This window comes from Narcine bancroftii, chromosome 3 (genome assembly GCF_036971445.1).
Source record: "Narcine bancroftii isolate sNarBan1 chromosome 3, sNarBan1.hap1, whole genome shotgun sequence".
Classification (NCBI taxonomy): Eukaryota; Metazoa; Chordata; class Chondrichthyes; order Torpediniformes; family Narcinidae; genus Narcine; species Narcine bancroftii.
This window is the reverse complement of record NC_091471.1, coordinates 61,466,410-61,487,136: the sequence shown is the minus strand read 5'-3', so window position 1 is coordinate 61,487,136 and position 20,727 is coordinate 61,466,410. Positions and strand designations below refer to the sequence as shown.

Genomic DNA, 20,727 nt, shown 5'->3' with positions numbered 1-20,727 from the left:
TAAAGACCTCCAGGAACTCATTGGAATGATGAACCTTTATCGCTGTTTTCGTCTATTAGCAGCTCGCCTCATGCTTCTCCTCTTCGCCCTGCTATCAGGCAAGGAAAGGGATGTCACTTGGGATGAAGGATTATTGGCAGCATTCGAGAACGCCAAGGGAGCCCTGGCTAATGCTGCATTGCTGGTCCACCCAAGAATGGATGTCCCGACAGCCCTGACAGTGGATGCGTCCAGAATGGTGGTAGGTGGGGTGCTTTAACAGGTACATCGATGGGCATTGGAAACCATTGGCTCTCTTTAGCAAGCACCTAAGATCATCAGAACTCAAGTACAGTGCATTTAATTGAGAATTGTTGGCACTGTACCTCGCCATCAGATATTTCAGGTACTTTCTAGAAGGCAGGCATTTCATGGCTCTTACGGACCACAAGCCACTTACTAAGGTATCAGATCCATGGTTGACTCGTCAACAGATATTTATTATATTTCTGAGTTCATGACGGCCATCGAACATTATCTCAGGAAAGGCCAACGTAATGGCTGACTCTCCTGGCCATACAATCCAAGCAGACCTCAGCTCAAGGGGTGGACTATGATGCGCTCATGAAAGCTCAACAGGAATATGAAGAAATTCCAAGTTACAGAACAGTAGACTCGAACCTGCAGCTAGAAAAAATTCCGGTTGACCCGGTGGAGCTCAAGCTCCTGTGTGACATATCTACAGGTCATCCTTGCTCAATCGTTCCGGCAGCCTGGAGGTGGCAGGTATTTGACGAAATACACTGGTTGACACATCCATCAATCAGAACGACTGTCCAGATGATAGCCAACAGATTTGTGTGGCATGGTCTTTGAAAACAGGTTAACGATTGGGTCGTTGCCAGACATCCAAAGTCCAGCATCACATGAAAGCCCCACTACAATCTTTTGAGCAGATGTATCAGACGTTTGTCCATGTACGTGGACATTGTAGGCTCCCTGCAGGTGTCACATGGTTCTCGTTTTGTTCTCATTATAGTGGATTGGGCCACACAGTGGTCAGAGGCGGTTCCATTGGCAGACATGACTACCTGCACCAGGGCCCTCATTTCTGCCTGGATAGCACGTTTCGGTCTGCCAGCACACATCAAATCTGACGAGTGCCCGATTCATGTAAAGCCTGTGGTCAGCAATTGCCACCCTGCTTGGAACCAAGTTGTACCACACAACTGTGTACCGCCCATAATCTAGCGGACTAGTAGAAAAGGTTTAACAGGCATTTGAAATTGGCTCTTCTGGTGTATCTGTAGGGTCCTAACTGGGTTGATGAATTGCCATGGGTATTCTTGGGCATATGAAGGATGCCTCATTGGCACAGCTAATCTACAGCGTGCCCTTGATGGTTCCAGGAGAATTTGTATCAGACTTGTGAGGATGGGGGGAGACACCCGCAGAGAGAACAGTGGCACACCTGCCCTCCCAGAATTCCGTGCAGCAGAGAAAGCCCTCCATGAGAGCTCTGTGCATACAGCCACACAGAATTCTGGGAGGGCAGGTCTGCCACCTCCTCTCTTTCTTTCTCTCTCCCCACTGTTTTTATCAATTGTGCACCTATTACTGGTTTCTGGTTTCCCACAGACCTTTATAAATTCATCAAGGTCAGCACAACAACAGGGTCTGAAAGGTTCATACTGTGCTGTATGTAATGCTTAATTAGGCATGATTAATTTTGTTCAAATACAAGATCATAATACATTGATCAGGATTTATTAAATTGATACAAAGTTGATATCTTTTGTTTCCTTCATGTTCCTGCACTCGCCCAAAAACGTCATCAGTGTATCACTACTTTATCCTTGGATCGTCCAGGTCCCTTTCAAACTTGGTGTAATTGGCACGCAGGCATCAAATGACCTCAGGGATGATGCAACCTACCGAGGCGGTCCACCCCCGGGGTGATTTGGCACCTGCATGCTGATTTGCGAGCATTCACAGTGGCCTCTTAACTGGCATGTTGTATCTTGGTAGAACATAAAGATGGATCGGTCTCAAGTCTCACCCATTCAGTCGGTGTAGACGATTATGTTTCTACATCCATCATAATCTCCGACCCTCCAAATTATAGTTGTTGCCTCCCCCAATCTCCTTTGATGAAGGCTCCATCTTTGAGTTGAGACCGTAGTCGATGTTGAGTTCATGATGATACAAGGGAAAAATACTGGAGTGATTTCCCGTTGCCGCCTTCATTTGCAGTGTCCACCTGCCCAGCACTTTTAGTTTTACAACCATAAATTCCAATTTGTAGAATCGACTTGTAAAAACCATCTGCAATCCATGGCTTCACATGATCCTGATTTGGAGACTAAACAGGTACTACACCTTGCTCAAGGGTGACCTGTAGGGTGTCGGATGAAAGGAGTGCCTTACACCACCTCCCTTTTGCTGAGCAATTGTGCAGCACAAACCCTGAATGTTCCAATACATAATGAATAACTTTGTTTTGCATGCTATCCAGGAAAGCCAACCTCTACTTAGTACAACAGGCTATGCAATAATAACATAGTATTTGCCAAACCTGAAAATAGATTTAATAGGATATTAATGGTAAATCTGATGGTGTTAGAGATGCACAAGAGTCAAATAATTATAATGAATGCAAGGAGAGAATCTGCTAGGAGCATCTTGCAAAAAGTCGCCACATTCTGGTTCCACGTTGTAATTCAGAGTCTTGCATTAGTGGTGGAAAAGTTGTTCGAAGTGATTGAGAGACAGGGTTTATTTGCATTTGGAAAGGCAAGGACTGATTAGGGATAGTCAACTTGGCTTTGTACACTTGAAATTGTGTGTCATAATTTTGTTATTTTTAGAAATGGGGAGGGACTGTGCTGCAGGTAATTTAGTATACTGTACCTGGAGTACCCCAGATTAAATTGTGTATTAGCAGTCACAGTTGAATCCTCCTTTGCCATACTCTAGTTCAAAGACATGTTAACCATTGTTGTCTCAGAGTGCATTGCTGCAATGCTTCTCTTTCATGAGGCATTTTCTCCTATATGTAAGGTTTGTTGATTGGGAAAGGATTTAAGAAGTGAGAATGTCGGGGAAAGGGAGGTATTCAAGGATGAGAGTTCATGGAAGAGATGGTGTAGGATTTTTTTTCAGGGGAGATAATGGTTCAAAGCTCACTGACTTGGTGGAAGTGAAGTACAGACCTGAAAGATTATTATAAGGAGTTGGTCATGGCTGCTATGGCACCCGATAACAGCATTTCAAGGAGAACACATTGCAGATGAGCATGGTAGTGTTATTCTATGAGACATCTGTTCTGTGACTGGAAAAGGTGTATCAAAGGTGACTGGGGTGGGGTGGGGGGGGGGGTAAGCGGGAGGATGGAAAGAGGAGAACTTTGCTGTGACTGCCAACCCAATCAATTTCACTTACCCAAATTTTGTATATTTAAAGAACAGTTTCTTTTGCATTTTTTTTTCTGTCCAACATATATCTGGAAGGGTGAATGTACATAACCCAAATGGCTCTAAATCGGGGATTTGCTTGTGGTATGTTGGTAAATGCTGAGTTTTCAACAGCAATGTGGTTTGATTTTGTTTTACATCACCATTGAAAGAAACATCACCAAACTTTAGTAAAAGAAGTCCCAAAAAATGCAAAAGTTTTAATATTAGCCAGGGTCACAAGAGAGCTCTGCAGGAGAGGATTTACATCTTGGTGAGAACAGATGTAACTTGATCTACAATCTGCTGATTCAAGTTAGTCTTGTTTGTTGTAGGTACCTAAAACTTGGTGTATGTTGCTTTAAAATTCTCTAAGTTCTAACATTTGAATATTTTTTTCTTTTCCAGGTTTTCTATTTTGTAAATTTTGTATATACTCTTTATGATGATTTCGGTGAGCAATGACCGATCTCGGGGAACTCGGGATAAAACACAAGCTCAAACACATGCACAAATACAGAAACCAGTACAGGTAAGTGTCTGTTAATGCCAGTGTGGTCTGGGAGGTTATTCAGGTTCCATGACTTTGAATTTGCAATTGTATTGTGTAACAGGAAAGCCAACCTTTACTTAGTACAACAGGCTATGCAATAATAACATAGTATTTGCCAAACCTGAAAATAGATTTATCTACTTTTAAGATATTCCACTTCAAGAAAAGGGTGGTGGGATGATCAGGGGAATTATTAGCTATTTAATACAATGTTTAGAAATGAGTACAAGTGTGCCATATTTGGCATAAACTAGTTCCTGCAATAAAGGTCGCTGCATTTTTCATTAGATTCTTCTTAATGTAGCTATTCTGACCTTGTAATGTTTTCGTGCAGTTGTGCCTTTTGCCTTGTGAAACAATTTAATGAGACATTAGTAAACTGACTTTGCTTGAGGGAAAGTCATAATAAAGGGATATGGGGTTTGCAGATGAATGAAATTCATACGAGTTGGACATGAATGGTAGAGCAGGTAGCCAATTAAATTTCTTTGGAATACTCCGACTTACTGAGTTGCACAAGGGTTTCAATGCAGATGAGGTGAGCCTGATGGCAGGTGGACAATGTTCTGGAGGTGAAATTGGGTGACTTTGATTATGGAACAGGTACGTTATGAACATTTGATCCAGGGATCATGCCAAGGATGGGAAGAATCTGAATCAGACTGGGGAAAGATGGCAGATGTACTCTGTGGAATATTCTGTGACAATGACTGAAGGCAAGAGATTAAATGGGATAAATTTCTGGTTATTCAGAACTGAATTCCACACAGACTGTAAAATTCTAGATGGGGGGAAAAGGGGGGGGGGGAAGAGGGAAGAGTGTGTTTGTTTACAATATGGATCCCACTACCTCTGGTTGAATGACTGTTTGAACATTAAAGCACAGTACAGGGCCTTCAGCCCTCGATGTTGTACTGACTTGTATATTCCTTAAAAAAAATACTGAACCCTCCCTCCCTGTAACCCTCCACTTTTCCTCCATCCATGTACCTGTCTAAGAGTCTCTTAAATGCCCCTAATGTTTCAGCCTACCACTATCCCTGGCAAGACATTCCAGGCAGCCACAACTCTCTGTGTAAAAAGCTTACTCCTGAAGTCTCCTCTAAACTTCCCTCCTTTCACTTTGTATATATGTTCTCTAGTGTTTGCTGATCTTGCCCTGGAAAACAAGCACTGGCTGTCCACCCGATACACTCCAAAGTGAAAAGTCCCATTTCTGCTAACTTTGCCTCATTAAACTTGTTTTCCAATTCAGGTAACCTCTTGGTAAATCTCCTCTGCACTTTTAAAAAAATTTTTATTTCTCACACTATGAACCATATCAACCAAAATATGTACAAACATTTCTCATTAAATATACATAGTGACATTTTCCCTCTTCCCATGCCCCTCCAAAGCCAATAAATATTAAACATATACAATACAATAAAACCATAAAACATCTTCACACAAGGGAAAAACAAACAAGAAAAATGTGTCATCTACTTTTACACACTAAATCTAATCTCCTCTGCACTCTCTCCATAGGTTCCACATCCTTCCTATAATGAGGTAACCAGAACTGAGCATAATACTCTAGGTGTGGAGCCTCATGAGATGGGGGAGATCTTAAACAGTGTTATTTGGCATTATTTACTCCGGAAACTGGTAGAGTGTACAAGAAAGGAAGGGAAACAAGCAGTATTGGCATGGAGAATGTAGGGATTAAAGAAGAGGAGGTGCTTGCTGCTTACAGTGAGTAAAGGAAGATAAATTCCCCGGGCCTGACATTTTATTCCCTCAGACCCTGAGAGAGACTAGTGTAGAAATTGCAGGGAGCCTGGCAGAAAGTTTTAAAACTTCCTTAGCCAAGGGTGAGGTGCCAGAGGATTGGAGGGTGGCTCATGTTCCATTGTTTTAAAAATGGCTCCAAAAGTAAACCAGGAAATTACAGGCCAATGAGCCTGACATCTGTAGTAGGTAAATTATTGGAGTGTGTGTTCTGAGAGATTGGATAGACAAGTATTTGGGCAGCCAAGGGCTGATTAATGATAGCCGGCATGGCTTTGTGTGTGCTAGGTCATGTTTAACGAATCTTCTAGTATTTTTCGAGGAGGTTACCAAGAAAGTAGATGAAGAAAAGACTGTGGATGTTGTCTACATGGACTTTAGTAAAGCCTTTGACAAGGTCCCACATGGGAGGTTAGTTCAGAAGGTTCAGACACGAGGTATCCATGGAGAGGTTGTAAACTGGATTCAATATTGGCTGAATTGGAGAAGACAGAGTGGTAGTGGATGATTGCTTCTCATACTGGAGGTCTGTGATTAGTGGTGTGCCTCAAGGATCGGGGCTGGGACCAGTGTTTGTTGTCCGTATCAGTGATCTGGATGATAATGTGGTAAATTGGATCAGCAAGATGCAGGTGTGGACAGCGAGGAAAGCTTTAAAAGCTTGTAGAGGGGAGGAGTCACGTGATGGAGTAGTGGCCGGACGGTGAACTCCAGCCCTCTCCAGAAAAGTCGGGAAAAACAAAAGAAAACACAAAGGCACAGAAATAAAAGTTACAGAAAAGTGAGTATAAAGGTGGAAAGAAGATGGCGACAAAAAAAGAAAAATCGAAAGCAACGGGAAGAAGAGAGGAAGAGAAGACAAAGGAGGAAAAAGGTGAAGGCCTTACCTGTCCGAAGAGGCCCGCTGCGGAGAGAGAAACCCGCTCCCTCAGGTCGGTAAATAATGGACTACAAAAACGGCTCGCAGAGCTGAGTAAAAGTGCGCATGCGCGATGCGAATGAAAAAGAAACACACCGACGGGAGGGGGGACCAGCTGGGGAGTCGATCTCCACAGCCGGCAACGACCGCTGCAGAACACCTGCAGCAAGAAGAGACCACAGAAGACAATAGAAACAAGAAAGAAGAGGAGGAAAGGGCACCAAAGAAACAACAGATGGTCAACCCAGAGGAAGAGGAAGAGGAAGAGGAAGAGTACAGGGAAATAGAAGAAGAAAAGAAAGGCAAGGTAAAGGATATACTTGCTCTTATTAAAGGATACATGGAGTCATTTAAAGAATGGCAAACACAGGAATTTAAGGATTTAAGAAAAAGAATAAACAACACAGAAGAGAAAATAAATAAAATGGAGATGACCTTAACAGAAATGGGAAAGAAAATGGACAAGATGGAAGAGCGGGCAGTAGCAGCAGAAATGGAGGTAGAAGACTTAAAAAAGAAATTGGAGAAATCTAATAAAAAAACTAAAGAGACACAAGAACTACTAGCTCAAAAAATAGATACAATGGAAAACCATAACAGAAGAAATAACATAAAGATAGTGGGCCTTAAGGAAGATGAAGAAGGCAAGAATATGAGGGAGTTTATAAAAGAGTGGATCCCTAAGACCCTAGGATGTCCAGAACTACAGCAAGAAATGGAAATAGAAAGGGCACATAGAGTATTGGCCTCTAAACCACAACCACAACAAAAACCAAGATCTATTGTAGTAAAATTCCTAAGATATACTACAAGAGAAAAGGTACTGGAGAAGACAATGGAAAAAGTAAGAGAGGGCAACAAACCACTGGAGTATAAAGGGCAAAAAATCTTCATTTATCCAGATATAAGTTTTGAACTCCTAAAGAAGAGAAAAGAGTTCAATACAGCAAAGGCGATTTTATGGAAGAAAGGGTATAAATTTATACTAAAGCATCCAGCGGTATTGAAAATATTTATTCCAGGACAACAAAACAGACTATTCTCGGATCCAGAAGAAGCACGAAAATTTGCAGAACAATTACAAAAATAGACTGAGGGAGGAAGACGGGTAATGAGAGTTAAAATGATCACGATTGATATGTATGTGGGTAAAGACAAAAATAGACTGAGGGATGAAGACGGGTAATGAGAGTAAAAATGATCACGATTGATATGTATGCGGGTAAAGAGGTATAAGAGTGAATAGAGACAATGAGCATACATGAATGTATCTGTACTTAGAGGAAAATATAGATAGTATAGACAAGAATTAATAAGGGAAGGTAAAGGAATAGAGAGAATAAGGAGGGAATTAAAAGAGTGACCTTTGTGACATATGAAAAGTGAAATCTTTTCTGGGGGAGGCGGGGTGGGGGGAAATAGCGGTCACTGCAAAATCAGTTGACGCTTGTGAGTGGATTCGCAAATCCAAATGGAGAGGGGAGATGTGGTTGTCCGACAAGGGATAAAGGACAACTCAGGAGGTGAAGGGGAGATTGGGGATAAATAAGATAGAAATAGGAGAATAAGGAAAATGTTGGATGTTGTAGGAATGTTGTCTTATAAAGAGTTGAAAATAAGAAAACAGAAATGGAAAAGGAGGAAAGGTAATGATGGAAAAACGGAAAGAGAAGATAAACAAAATATAAAAGGGCTACGCTGAACTATATGTCTTTAAATATTAATGGAATACATAACCAAATTAAAAGGAAGAAACTACTAAATTTAAATGAATAAATGTATTCCATTAGAAAAAAATAACATATAGGTTAAAAAATAATATTGAAATATTCGAACAAGTATAGGAGCCTTACATTAAATACAATAGTGAAAACCTACCGGGGACAAACATTACCTAAGTTGATGGAAGGAGAAGGAAAGAAAAGAATGGACTCAGTAGAATTTCTGGTGTAATTTTGTTGAATGACAACATTGTCTGACTGGCTTAATGCAACCTAGATTGTATACCTAAAATGGATGAGAGGGGGGGGTGGGGGGGTGGTTTGGGAGGAAAGGGCGGGGGGAGAAAAAGTCACTGTATATGTGTGAAAAAGAAATAGTGTATATCATGGCTAATGTGATTTATGGTGTGAAAAATAAAAAATTTAAAAAAAAAAAGCTTGTAGAGGGATCTGGACCAACTGGAAAAATGGGTGAGAAAATGGCAGATGGAATTTAATTCAGAGAAGTGTGGGGTGTTGCATTTTACAAGGATAAACTAAGGTAGGACATGCAGACTAAATGATAGGGTGCGGAAGAACAAAGGGATCTGGGAATATTGACACATAATTCCCTGAAAGTGGTGTCACAGGTAGACAGAGTTGTGAAGAAAGCTTTTTGGCATTTTGGTCTTCATAAATCTAAGAAATGAGTACAGGATTTGGGATGCTTTGAATACTTTTTATAAATTTTAAACCACAATATGATTACATTACATTCAATTGTAAACTATTTTAAAAAAAATTAATACATATGATATTATACCCCCATCCACCTCAACCCACCCTCCCAACCCCCCCCCACCCCTAAAAAAAAGAAAAAGAAAAAAACTGGAGAATGTCAAGAAATAAAACCTTTCTACAGAAAAATCTATTGGAGGTCACCAAGAAGTGAGGTCTTCAGAGAGTCAATCGTACGTGCAAATCAAAATTTTGAAATGTGGCCTCAATATTTTCCAAAGAATGTGATATTTATCTTGCAAATTATAAGTAAGTTTCTCTAATGGTGTACAGTTATGAAGTTCTGTGTGCCATATTTCCATGCCTAAATCTATTTCTGACTTCCATGATGTTGCTATACATTTCTTAGCAACTGGTAAACCAATAAATACAAATTCAATTTGATAAATATTTAAATTTAATTTTGGCCTTGTAACCTTAATATTACTCAGTAAAAATACCATTGGGTTCTGTGAGAATTTGACCCCAGTAATTCATCCAAAAAATTACCTGCTCCTTACCAAAATTGTCTTAATTTTAGGACCATTGCCAAGTTGAATGAAAAAAGGTTCCAACCTTAGATCTAAAACATAAATCTGATACACCAGGATTTAATCTATTTAATTTTTGCAGAATCAAATATAACTGATGTAAAAAGTTATATTTAACTAACCTATATCTTACTATTGAAAATTTTCAACAACATTTGCATGTTTTCTCTTGTTTCAACACATGTAATGTTAAACTTTTTCGTATTAAAATAAATGTTTAATAATAGTTTTGGATAAACTCTTTCATTGTCATTGTCATTGGCCCATTTCCTTTAGCGTTCTGAAACCGTGCACATGACGAGTCAATGAGGGATGATTAAAGCAGTGGTCTTCAAACTTTTTCTTTCCACCCTCAGACCACCTTAAGCAATCCCTTACTAATCACAGAGCACCAATGGCACAGGGACGCGAGTGGAAAGAAAAAGGTTGAGAACTGTTGTATTGTGGTAACTCCACATCTGATTAGGTTAATTGTTAGGCAAGTGGTCAGAGAAGGACCCCCCCACCTACCCCAAGAAAGGCTTAAATCACAGGAACAAAATAAGCTTCCGTCTCACTGCTCCCAATCGTACACACAGTCCTGATGTGGAATATGGGGTCGCAGCTCCACGTTCACCCGAGTTCAGGTGCTGTCTGTGTGGAGTTTGTACGCTCTCCCCTTGTCTTGGACCAACAGGTCGGTCGCCTGACGAAGGCACCCGAACCCTCCGTTGAAACGTTGGTGTCCGGGGCGGTGGAGGAATTGGCTGAGAGGAGCGCGTTGCTCCCACCCCCTCCCATGGTTGGAGAGGGATTAAACTGCGATCTCACGGCGCCGGGCTCGTCTCCAACAAAAGGAGCGGGAGGCAGGGTCCGTCGCGCATGGAGCGAGGGGGAAGGCATCGCCAACGAGACGTTTGGTCCGGCGTCGTCGCTGAAGCGCAGACCCAGCGAGGATGGTCCCCAACTCCAGCCGCGTCTGTGTGTCCGGGAGGCGGGCGGGCTGAGTGCGGCGCTCCAATCCCCGGGATTCGGGACTCTGAGATCCCTCCACACCTCCGGCGTCTTCATTTTCACCTTCAGTGTGCATGCGCTATACTGTCGCGGCGGCCATCGGGCCAACTCTATATATATTTAATATGATCTTGCGGGCCAAATGGGCCAGAGTTTGACATGTGTGCTGTATACCCTTCCGTCTCCTCAAGAATTGATTATCCATTGAAAAAGGAATAAGCATAATTTGACAAAAAGGTGTTTTCATAGATATTAAAACTTTCATATCAATATTATTCCACAACTCAATCAATTGTTTCAAAATAAATGATTCCCTACTTCCAAATAACAGCTTAGAATTCCATTTATAAATAAAATCTTGGGTATCTATATCCCCCTATTGCATCAAATTCAACAGAAGCCCAAGCTGGAATACTATCTAAGTGAAACAATACATTTAAAAATCTCAATTGATCTGCTTTATAATAATTCTTAAAATGAGGAAGACGCAAACCCTCCAAGTCATATTTCCAAATCAATTTTTCCAAAGAAACCCTAGGCATTTTATCTTTCCATAAAAAAATTTCCTGTTATTTTTAAATCCTTAAAAATTTTTTTAAGGAATTAGAATTAGGAAAGATATTGAATTCTTGGAAAAACGTTCACTTTAACACAGTTTACCAATTAAAGTACTAGTTAAATTATTTTAGATATTTTTTAAAAATCTGCAACAATTGAGTTGGGATGTTATGGTGAGGTTGCTTAAGATATTGGAGAGGCCAAATTTGGAGTATTAAGTACAGTTCTGGTCACCAAACTAGAGGAAGGATATCGGTTAGATTGAAAGAGTGCAGAGAAGATTTACTAAGATGTTGCTGTGTTGAGTTACAGGGAAAGATTAAACAGGTTAGCACTTTATTTCTTGGGGCGTAGAAGAATCAAAGGAGATATGATAGGTTTACAAAATTATGAGAGGTAGAGTAAATACAAGTAGGCTCTCTCCTCTTGGGTTAGGAGAGATAAATACAAAGGAACATGGCTTTAGGGTGAAAGGGGAGAAGTTTAGGGGGAACATTCTGGGGAACTTCCTTACTCAGAGTGGTAGGAGTGTGGAACAAGCTGTCATCTGACATGGTAAATGCTGCTCATTCTTAAGTTTTAAGAATAAATTGAATAGATACACGGATGGGAGAGGTCTGGAGGGTTATGAATGGGTGCAGTCAGTGGGAATAGTGGAATGATGTTTTGGCACAGACTTAAAGGGCTGTGGTGTAGTATTCTATTTCTATTTTATGGTTCTAAATGTGGACTCACCAGAGATTTGTAGAGTTGCTTCTTGACCTCTCTACTCTTGAACTCGATCCCCTTATTAATGAAGCCCAGCATCTCATAGGCCTTCTTAACTATCCTATCAACTTGTGCGGCAGCATCGAGGAATGTATGGATTTGAAGCCCAGGATCCCTCTGTTCATCCATACTCTTAAGTAACTGACCATTAATCCTGTACTCATCCTTCTGGTTTGTAATTCCAAATACATCACCTCACACTTATCTGATTGAACTCCATCTGTCACTTTTTCGCCCAACTCTGCATTCTGTCTATATCCTCTTGTTACCTTTGACAACCTTCATCTCCATCCACAACTCCTCCAACCTTCGTATTATTTGCAAACTTACTGACCCACCCTTCTGCCTCTTCATCCAGGATATTTATAAAAATCACATAGCAGGAATCCCAGAACAGATCCTTGTGGCACTCCAGTGGTCACTGACCTCCAGGCAGAATATTTTCCTTTCACTACTACTCTGCTTTCTTCCTACAAGCCAATTTTTTATTCACACAGTCAAGGTTCCACTGATCTTATGACTTTCTGAACGAGTCTCTCATGCTTTCACGAGGGACCTTGTCAAATGCTTCACTAAAATCCATGTAGATGATATCTACTACCCTACCCTCGTCAATTTCTTTTGTTACCTCCTCAAAAAACTCTGTTAGATTTGTGAGACACATCATTCCCTTCACAAAGCATGCTGACAATCCTTGAGTAGACTGTATTTCTCCAAATGTTCATGGATCATGTCCTTAAGAATCCTCTCCAATAGTTTGCACACCACTGATGTAAGACTTGCCAATGTATATTTCCAGGATTCTCTCTATTAAATTTTTTTAAACAAGGGGACCACATTTGCCATTTTCCAATCCTCTGGCACCTTCCCTGCACTCAAAGATCATTGCTCCTGCCCCATCTATCTCTTCTCTCACTTCCCACAGCAACCTGGGGTATATCCCTTCTGGCCTTGGGGACTTAGCAATCTTGATGTTTTTAAGAAGATCCAATACTTCCTCTTCCTTAATCTCCACATTGTCCAGCACACAGGCACATTCTATTCTGACCACCCTGATCAAGGTCCTTTTCTCTTGTGAATATTGAAGCAAATTATTCATTTAGGATCTCCCCAACATCCTCCGCCTCCAGGCACATGTTGCCTCCTTTATTCTTTAGTGACCTCTCCTTCATTCTCATCATTCATCTGCTCTTCACATATGCATAGAATGCCTTGGGGTTCTCCTCAATCCTACATGCCAAGGCTTCCTCATACCCCCTTTGAGCTCTCCTAAGTCCTTTCTTAAGCTCCTTTCTGGCTACCATGTACTTCTCATGACCCCTTCCTGTTTCCTGCTTCCTATATCTAATATATGTTTCCTTTTGACTAATTGCCTCACCTGTTTTGTCAGCCACAGTTCCCTTTTCCTTTCACCTTTTCCATGTCAGAATGGGACAAACATATCCTGAACCTAGCACGTGGTCCCTAAACTTCATCCACATTGCTTTTGTGCTTTCACCCTTGAGAATCTGTTTCCAATTTGCTCTTTCTAGTACTGCATCATCCCTTCGTAATTAGCTCTTCCCCAATTAAGCACTTTCCCTTTTTGTCTCTTTTATCCTTTTCCATAACTATGTTGAAGCTAAGGGAGTTGTGATCTCTCCCATCAAAATGCTCCTCCACCAAGATGTCCACCACCTGACCAGATTCATTCCCCAGACTAGATTCAGTATGGCCTCTTCTCTCCTTGGCTGGTCCACATACTGTGTCAGGAATCCTTCTTGAACACATCTGTCAAATTCAGCCCCATCCATCTTGCAGTCAGTAGGTGCCAGTCAATATTAGGGAAGTTGAAGTCACCCATAACTACAACCCTGTATTTCCTGCACCATTCTATAATCTGACTGCTTATCTGCTCCTTGGTGTCCTGACTCAGTAGACATTCCCTTTGCAGTGACCTCCCTTTCTAAAGCCATGATATTATCCCTGACCAGTAATGCTACTTCCCTCCTCCACTTTACATCCTATCCTATTCCTTTTAAAACAGCTAAACCCCGCTACATGCAATAGTCAATCTTACCCTTCCTACAGCCAAGTTTATATAACTGCCACAGCATTGTACTTTAAGTTCAACCCCTTTATTCCTAATATTCCTAGCATTCTCTAATTGGCTTCATTTCTGTTTTGTCCTTCCTCACAAACTCAGAACACATGGCATCATGCTTTTGACCTTCTGCCCTAATCTCTGCACTCACATTCTAATTCCCACCCCACTGCCAAACTACTTTAAACCCTCCCCAACTGCTCTCGCAAACCTGCCTGCCAGGGTATTTGTCCCTTTCCAGTTCATGTGGAGCCTGGCAGTTTTGTACAGGTCAGACCTTCCCCAGAACCGATCCCAGAAATCCACAAATCTGAACCCTTGCCCCCTGCACCAACTCTTCAGCCACACATTCATCTGCCATAACCTTCTATTCCAAATCCTGAGATTACCACCCTTGAGGTCCTGCTTTTTTTTTTCCTTTTAAAATATTTTGTTGATTTTAATAAAGAGCTTATGATAATAATAAAATACAATGAGATGATATGAATAGGTACTGTAATGGATAAATGTTTTGGGGTATTTGTAAGATTTAGAGTAAGATTACATTCATTTTAAAACAAATCTTATTTGAAAGATTGAAGAATTCATATTTAGTAACATTGTAGGATCTCTGGAGAATGTGATGCACATTTCACAAGTAGGTGCTAATTGAAATGACGTCATAAAATAAATGGACTGGAGACAAACTGGCTAGAAGTACCTTTCTGCAAAGTGCTCGCAGGAAGGTCACTCCTGTGTTTTGTTTATCTAAGACAACATCTTGACTAAGGAGAAGAACTCCTGTTATTTGCTGAAGAAGGTGGGGGTTTTTGCAAGTGAGAAAGTCACATGGGCTTTCTGGTACTCTCAGATGGGGAGAGAGGGTGTGTGACACTGAAAGCAGCTGAACAGTACAAGCCAGGAAGCTGGTTGAAACTGATGAAAAGTTCCAGAGCAGTAAGTGGCTGGAAGTGCTATCTGTCTGATGTTTCTCTTGGAATAAGAGGAAAGGAACTCCATGGTAACTTGAAGAAAGAAGTTATCATCTGGAAAACCCTGATGGGGCAAGTTTCATCAGGGAGATATTGAGGTAACTAATGGTGGTCCCTCAGTTGTGGAAATCCTGGACCAACAAATTCTCTTTCTGCAAAACCAACAAGAACCTTCCTGAGAGGTAAACATTTACCTTTCGAGCACCAAAGCCTGGTGAACTTTATACATGTTAAATTCTGTGCACAGTATAAGAATTGCCTGCAATCAGTGAACTTGGAAGAAGAAATTAGACTGTGAACACACATTACATACACATGCGCTTAGAATTAGAAGGGGGTTAATTCGGGTTAGTTAAGTATCGAGATAAGTTAACGTTTGATTCTATTTTCATATTTAAAGTTGATTAAAAACAACTTCTGTTTTAAAAACCACTTGTCTTGGTGAATGTCTATTGCTGCTGGGTTTTGGGATCTTTTGGGCTCATAATAGTACACATAATTAATAAAACAAACTTAAATTGTTTTTTTTCCAAATTTTATTTAAAAGATTTTTTAAAACAAAATTAAATTGTAAAGCATATCCATAATTTGTAGTCTCGATAGCATATTTTTAATCAAAAACGAGCTTACAGTAAAAAAATTAAAAAAGGAGAAACAAAAGGAAAAAACTCAGTACCCCTCCCTAACAGCATTGCTAGATGCTATATGTGATTAGCATTAAAAGAAAAACGAAGGGAGAAAAAAATCTGAAAGAGGACATGGAAAAGACATGAATCGGACAATTCAATTACATTGAAGTGAAATTATAAAATAAGAAAGTGAGTCATAAATGATCCCCACAGTATCTGAATTATTAACTGAATACCAAATCTTTTTCATATTCAAACAAGATATGATGTCATACAATCATTGATCATAAGTAGGCGGGGCAAAAGAGAGGCAAAAGAAATTTAAATAAAGTTTTTTTTTGAAAAAGGAGGCAAAAGAAGTAGCATGACTGAACTGGAGACAAAGAAGAATTATTCCCTCCCATCGAACTGAAGAGAGGCACCAAAGGATTCTGTACCAAATCGATATTAAAAATTGTAGACAGAATGTAGGAAACCTCTCTCCGGTATTTTTCTGGACTAGACCATGTCTAGAACATATGAATTAGGGATTCGTATCAGAGTAAAAGCAAGACAATTTAACCTTAGATATACATGCTCTGTGTGCCATCTTAAATTGTAATCAACAATAACGGATGCAAGGTCCTTCTTTCCTAGCTCATAATTCCCTCTTCAGGATTTCGTCCCTAGACTTGTCTATGGGCCAAGACTGCTCACCCTTTCCCTCCAGAATGCTGAAACTTGATCGGAGATATCCCTGACTGTGGCACCTGGGAGGTGGCATACCATCTGGGAGCCTTGATCTCATTCACAAAACCTCCTATCTGCTCTCCTAACCAACGAGTCCCCAATTACCATAGTTCTTCTCTTCTTCCCCCCCCCCCTTCCCTACTGAGCTGAGGGGCCAGCATGTGTGCCCGAGACATGACCACTATGGCTTGTCCCTGCTAAATTGTTTCCCCCCCCCCCCCCCCCCGCCAAAAAACACAAGGCAAAACAGTATACTTGTTGTTGAAGGGAATGGCCACAGGGGTGCACTGTTGATGTTTTTTAAAAAAAAGCTCTATTAATACAGTAAAATTCTTGGTATCTGGTACCAATGAAGATTGGTAGATGTTGGATAACTGTATTTTCAGTTTGGTGAACAAATGGCAAGGAGTGCCAATTTTAAACTTGGGTATTTTTTACTTGTTTATTTTCTGCAATTTTTTTTGCCAGTTGCTTGAGTCTGCTGGTTGCTTGAATTCCGAATAACAGTTTTACTGTAGACAGATAACTTGTACTTCTTTCAATTCTTTTTATAAGGCATTGATTGGGTGAAGAAAGGTGGCAAATAGCTTGGTTGAACCTGTTAATCTGAATATTTCTGTGTTGTAATCCCTCTTCTCATGAGCTCTCACTTCATCTATTATAAAACTTGAGAACTCCTTTCTTTGGGACCATCTGTAAATTTAGTTGCTGCTTTTTTCCACACCCTTCAACATAAAGCTAGAACTGCTAATTGGTAGTGTTTCATGCTCTCTTGAGCTCATCTTATAGTTCAATGTGAGTTTGCTGTCACATAAATAAATTCAACTTACTGATGCAGCAAGATAGAACTTGGGTGCAGTCAAGTAACAGCAAGATGTGTCAACTGATTGTATAAAATTTATAAGACTGCAAATGCAAGACAGAAAAAGAGATAATAAGTAGAAGCGAGACATAAATATTTACACTTGCAGTTCATGCAAGAGAAACTGATCTTTCAGTAATATGGATATATTTGTGAGCGGAAGGTCCTGTTTGACCAACTGATTGAATTTTTTGAAGAGGTGACTAGGAATGTGGATGAGGGTAGCGCGGTGGATGTTGTCTATATGGACTTCAGTAAGGCCTTCGATAAGGTACCACATGGAAGGTTAGTTAGGAAGGTGCAGTCTTTAGGTATAAATTTTGAGATAGTCAAATGGATTGAACATTGGCTGAAAGGGAGAGGCCAGAGAGTGGTAGTGGAAAATTGTCTGTCAGGTTGGAGGCCGGTGACCAGTGGTGTGCCTCAGGGATCTGTATTGGGCCCATTGTTGTTCGTTATATACATTAATGATCTAGATGATGGGGTGGTGAATTGGATTAGTAAATATGCAGACGATACTAAGATAGGTGGAATAGTGGATAATGAAGAAGGTTTTCAAGGATTGCAGAGGGATTTGGACTGCTTAGAAAAGTGGGCTGAAAAATGGCAGATGGAATTTAATGCTGATAAGTGTGAGATGCTTCATTTTAGTAAGAAGAATCAGAAAAGGACATACGTAGTAAATGGGAGAGCATTGATGAATACAGAAGAGCAGAAGGATTTAGGAGTAACGGTACATCGTTCCCTGAAGGTAGAAACTCATGTGAATAGGGTGGTGAAGAAGGCTTTTAGTATGCTGGCCTTTATCAATCATTGCATGGAATATAGGAGTTGGGAAGAGATGTCGAGATTGTATTAGGCGTTGGTGCGGCCTAATTTAGAGTTCTGTGTGCAGTTCTGGTCGCCTAATTATAGGAAGGATATAAACAGAGTGGAGAGAGTGCAGAGAAGGTTTACCAGAATGTTACCTGGGTTTAAGCATCTAGAGTACAGGGAGGGATTGGGCAGATTAGGTCTTTATTCTTTGGAGCGTAGAAGGTTGAGAGGGGATTTGATAGAGGTATTTAAGATTATGAAAGGGATAGACAGAGTGGATGTGGATAGACTATTTCCGTTAAGAGTAGGAGGGATTGAAACAAGAGGACATGAGTTAAGAGTTAAGGGGCAGAGGTTTAGAGGTAACATGAGGGGGAACTTCTTTACTCAGAGAATGGTAGCGGTGTGGAATGAGCTTCCGGGAGAAATAGTGGTGGCAGAGTCGATTATTTAAGAAAAAGCTGGACAGGTATATGGATGAGAAGAAGGTGGAGGGTTATGGTCATTGTGCAGGTAGGTGGGACTAGAGAGGAGTGTTTAGTTCGGTGCGGACTAGAAGGGCCTAATGGCCTGTTTCCGTGCTGTAATTGTTTTGTTATGTTATGTTATCTTTTGGTGATCCTGGAGCACTTTCTGGTTAAGGTAATATGGGGAAGTTCAAGAGCCTGATAGGTGTTGAATTAAAAACTATTCTTGAATCTGAGCTTTCTTTGGCCTTATTTCCTGAAGCCATTCTTCAAAATCTATTTTGTATATTTTACAATCCTTCACATCCTTTTCAATAGCAAAGCTACCAAAATTGAATGTACAAGCTCAGTGTGAGACTGTGCTTCTGAGCAAAATGGCATGTGTGAGAGAAGAGTTTACAGTCAGTGAAAATAGTCAAGGAATGGGATTATTGCAAATGGCCTCTCATGTATGTATGGCAAAATTGAAATAATGTGCATGCTTTGTACCAAAAGGCACAAAGCACATAAAGCAAGAAATTAGCAAAACTGCAGGTGCAAGGTTTTTAATTTAGCCTATAATATGAAATGGGTAAACTGGCATGTTGTGATGAGGACGTTATGATTCTCCAACAGGATACAGTTTAAGTGGTTGAGCAAAATCTGACAAATAGAGTTTAATGTGAAGAAATATCAGATTATGCACTTTGAGTAGTGGAATTAATAAAGATTACAGTAAAATCCCCATTATCCAGCACCTACGGGGATCGCAGACGTTGGATATGCTAATATTCCTGTTGTCTGAGGCTCAATCTTCCAATGCCTAATACACCTGCATTAAGAATACACCATTTAAAAGATAAAAGACAGTGGAAGATGTAAAGTAATTTGAAAAAAATCTGTATTATAGTTAATTATGTAAATTTCATTTTAATCAAATAATTCCTGTAACTTTCAACATTTAAATTCTAGTTCCAGTTTCTGGCACTGTAACAGCGTTGCGCTAGCTGCTATGGTAACTGTGCTAACCCCCTCCCCCAAGTTTATAGATAAAGCCTTTTAATACTAATAAAAACTCTTATTAGCAGGGATAGGGAGACATTTTGGGAGAGATGATCAGCAGCAAATGACATCTCTTCATCTTGGTGTCCTGGTCAGGCCCTTGGCGCAACCTGACTCACCTCCAAGCGAGTGTCCCTGGCACCCCTACCCTGTGCTAACAACCTGACTCGCCTCCAGGGTAGTGTTTCGGTCAAGCACTTGGTGCGCCTAACCCACGCTAACAGTCTGACTCACCTCCATGCTGGTGTCCTGTTCAGGTCCTTGGTGCAACCCGATTCACCTCCATGCAAGTGGCGACAGCAAAAGAATGTGGACACATTGAACCGCATTACTTATTCAGTGGGGCATACCTGCGCATGCCCAACAAATGCGGATCTATTCGCCCTGTTTTATTCATTTGAATTATATATTTACTTATTTTTTGCTGATTGTTTGAGTTTCTGGTTGATTGAATGCTGGATAATGGGGATTTTACTGTATTATCTAAATGAGAAAAATTGCAAATGATTGAAGTTCAGAGATAACTAGTTCAATTGTGTGAATCACAAAAGGTTGATCAACAGTTTCAACAAGACAGTGGCAAATACATTTTGGCCTTTATAGTGAAGAGGTTTAAGTTTAAAAAAAAATGGAGATTTTGTTACAGTGGACAGGATGGTAGTGATGCCACACCTGGGATCCCTTGTAGAGTTTTGGACCCTTGAACTTGAAAGGATTTACTAGCAGTGGAGTTGGTCAAAAGGAGATTAACTAGTTAATTATTGGGGAATCAGTGATATTCTGTCAAGATATGATAGACAAGTTTGTAGTTTTTGGAGTTTAGAAGATGAAAGCATATATAATTTTAAGGGTTTGGTGGTAGATATAGAGCTATTTATACTAGTAGGAGAGTCAGGAGCAAAGACTTAGTTACAAAATAAGGAACCAGTCATTTAAAACCAAGGCATGTAGAAACTTTTCCCTCTTACGAATTAATCTATGTAATTCATATTAACACATAGTGAAACAGGCTCTTCAGCTCAATGTCCATGATGACCAAACTATACTAATCACACTTGCCCATATTTTGCCCATATCCCTCTACTTTCCCATTGGAGTACCAGAGCAAT

At 40.4% G+C, this 20,727-nt stretch overlaps 1 protein-coding gene across 2 annotated transcripts in view; it reads left to right on the top strand.

Moving 5' to 3' along the window:
• Positions 1 to 20,727, top strand: part of ubap2a (ubiquitin associated protein 2a) — a 157,844-nt gene that overhangs the window by 4,565 nt on the left and 132,552 nt on the right. The window contains exons 2-3 of one of the 2 annotated variants that reach the window (XM_069924156.1): positions 3,840 to 3,963; positions 9,249 to 9,344. In XM_069924156.1, coding sequence (XP_069780257.1) covers positions 3,874 to 3,963; positions 9,249 to 9,344 — 186 coding nt within the window. In that variant the 5' untranslated portion in view covers positions 3,840 to 3,873. Of the gene's footprint in view, positions 1 to 3,839; positions 3,964 to 9,248; positions 9,345 to 20,727 lie in introns of those variants that run through there. The other variant, XM_069924157.1, reaches the window with a different exon arrangement.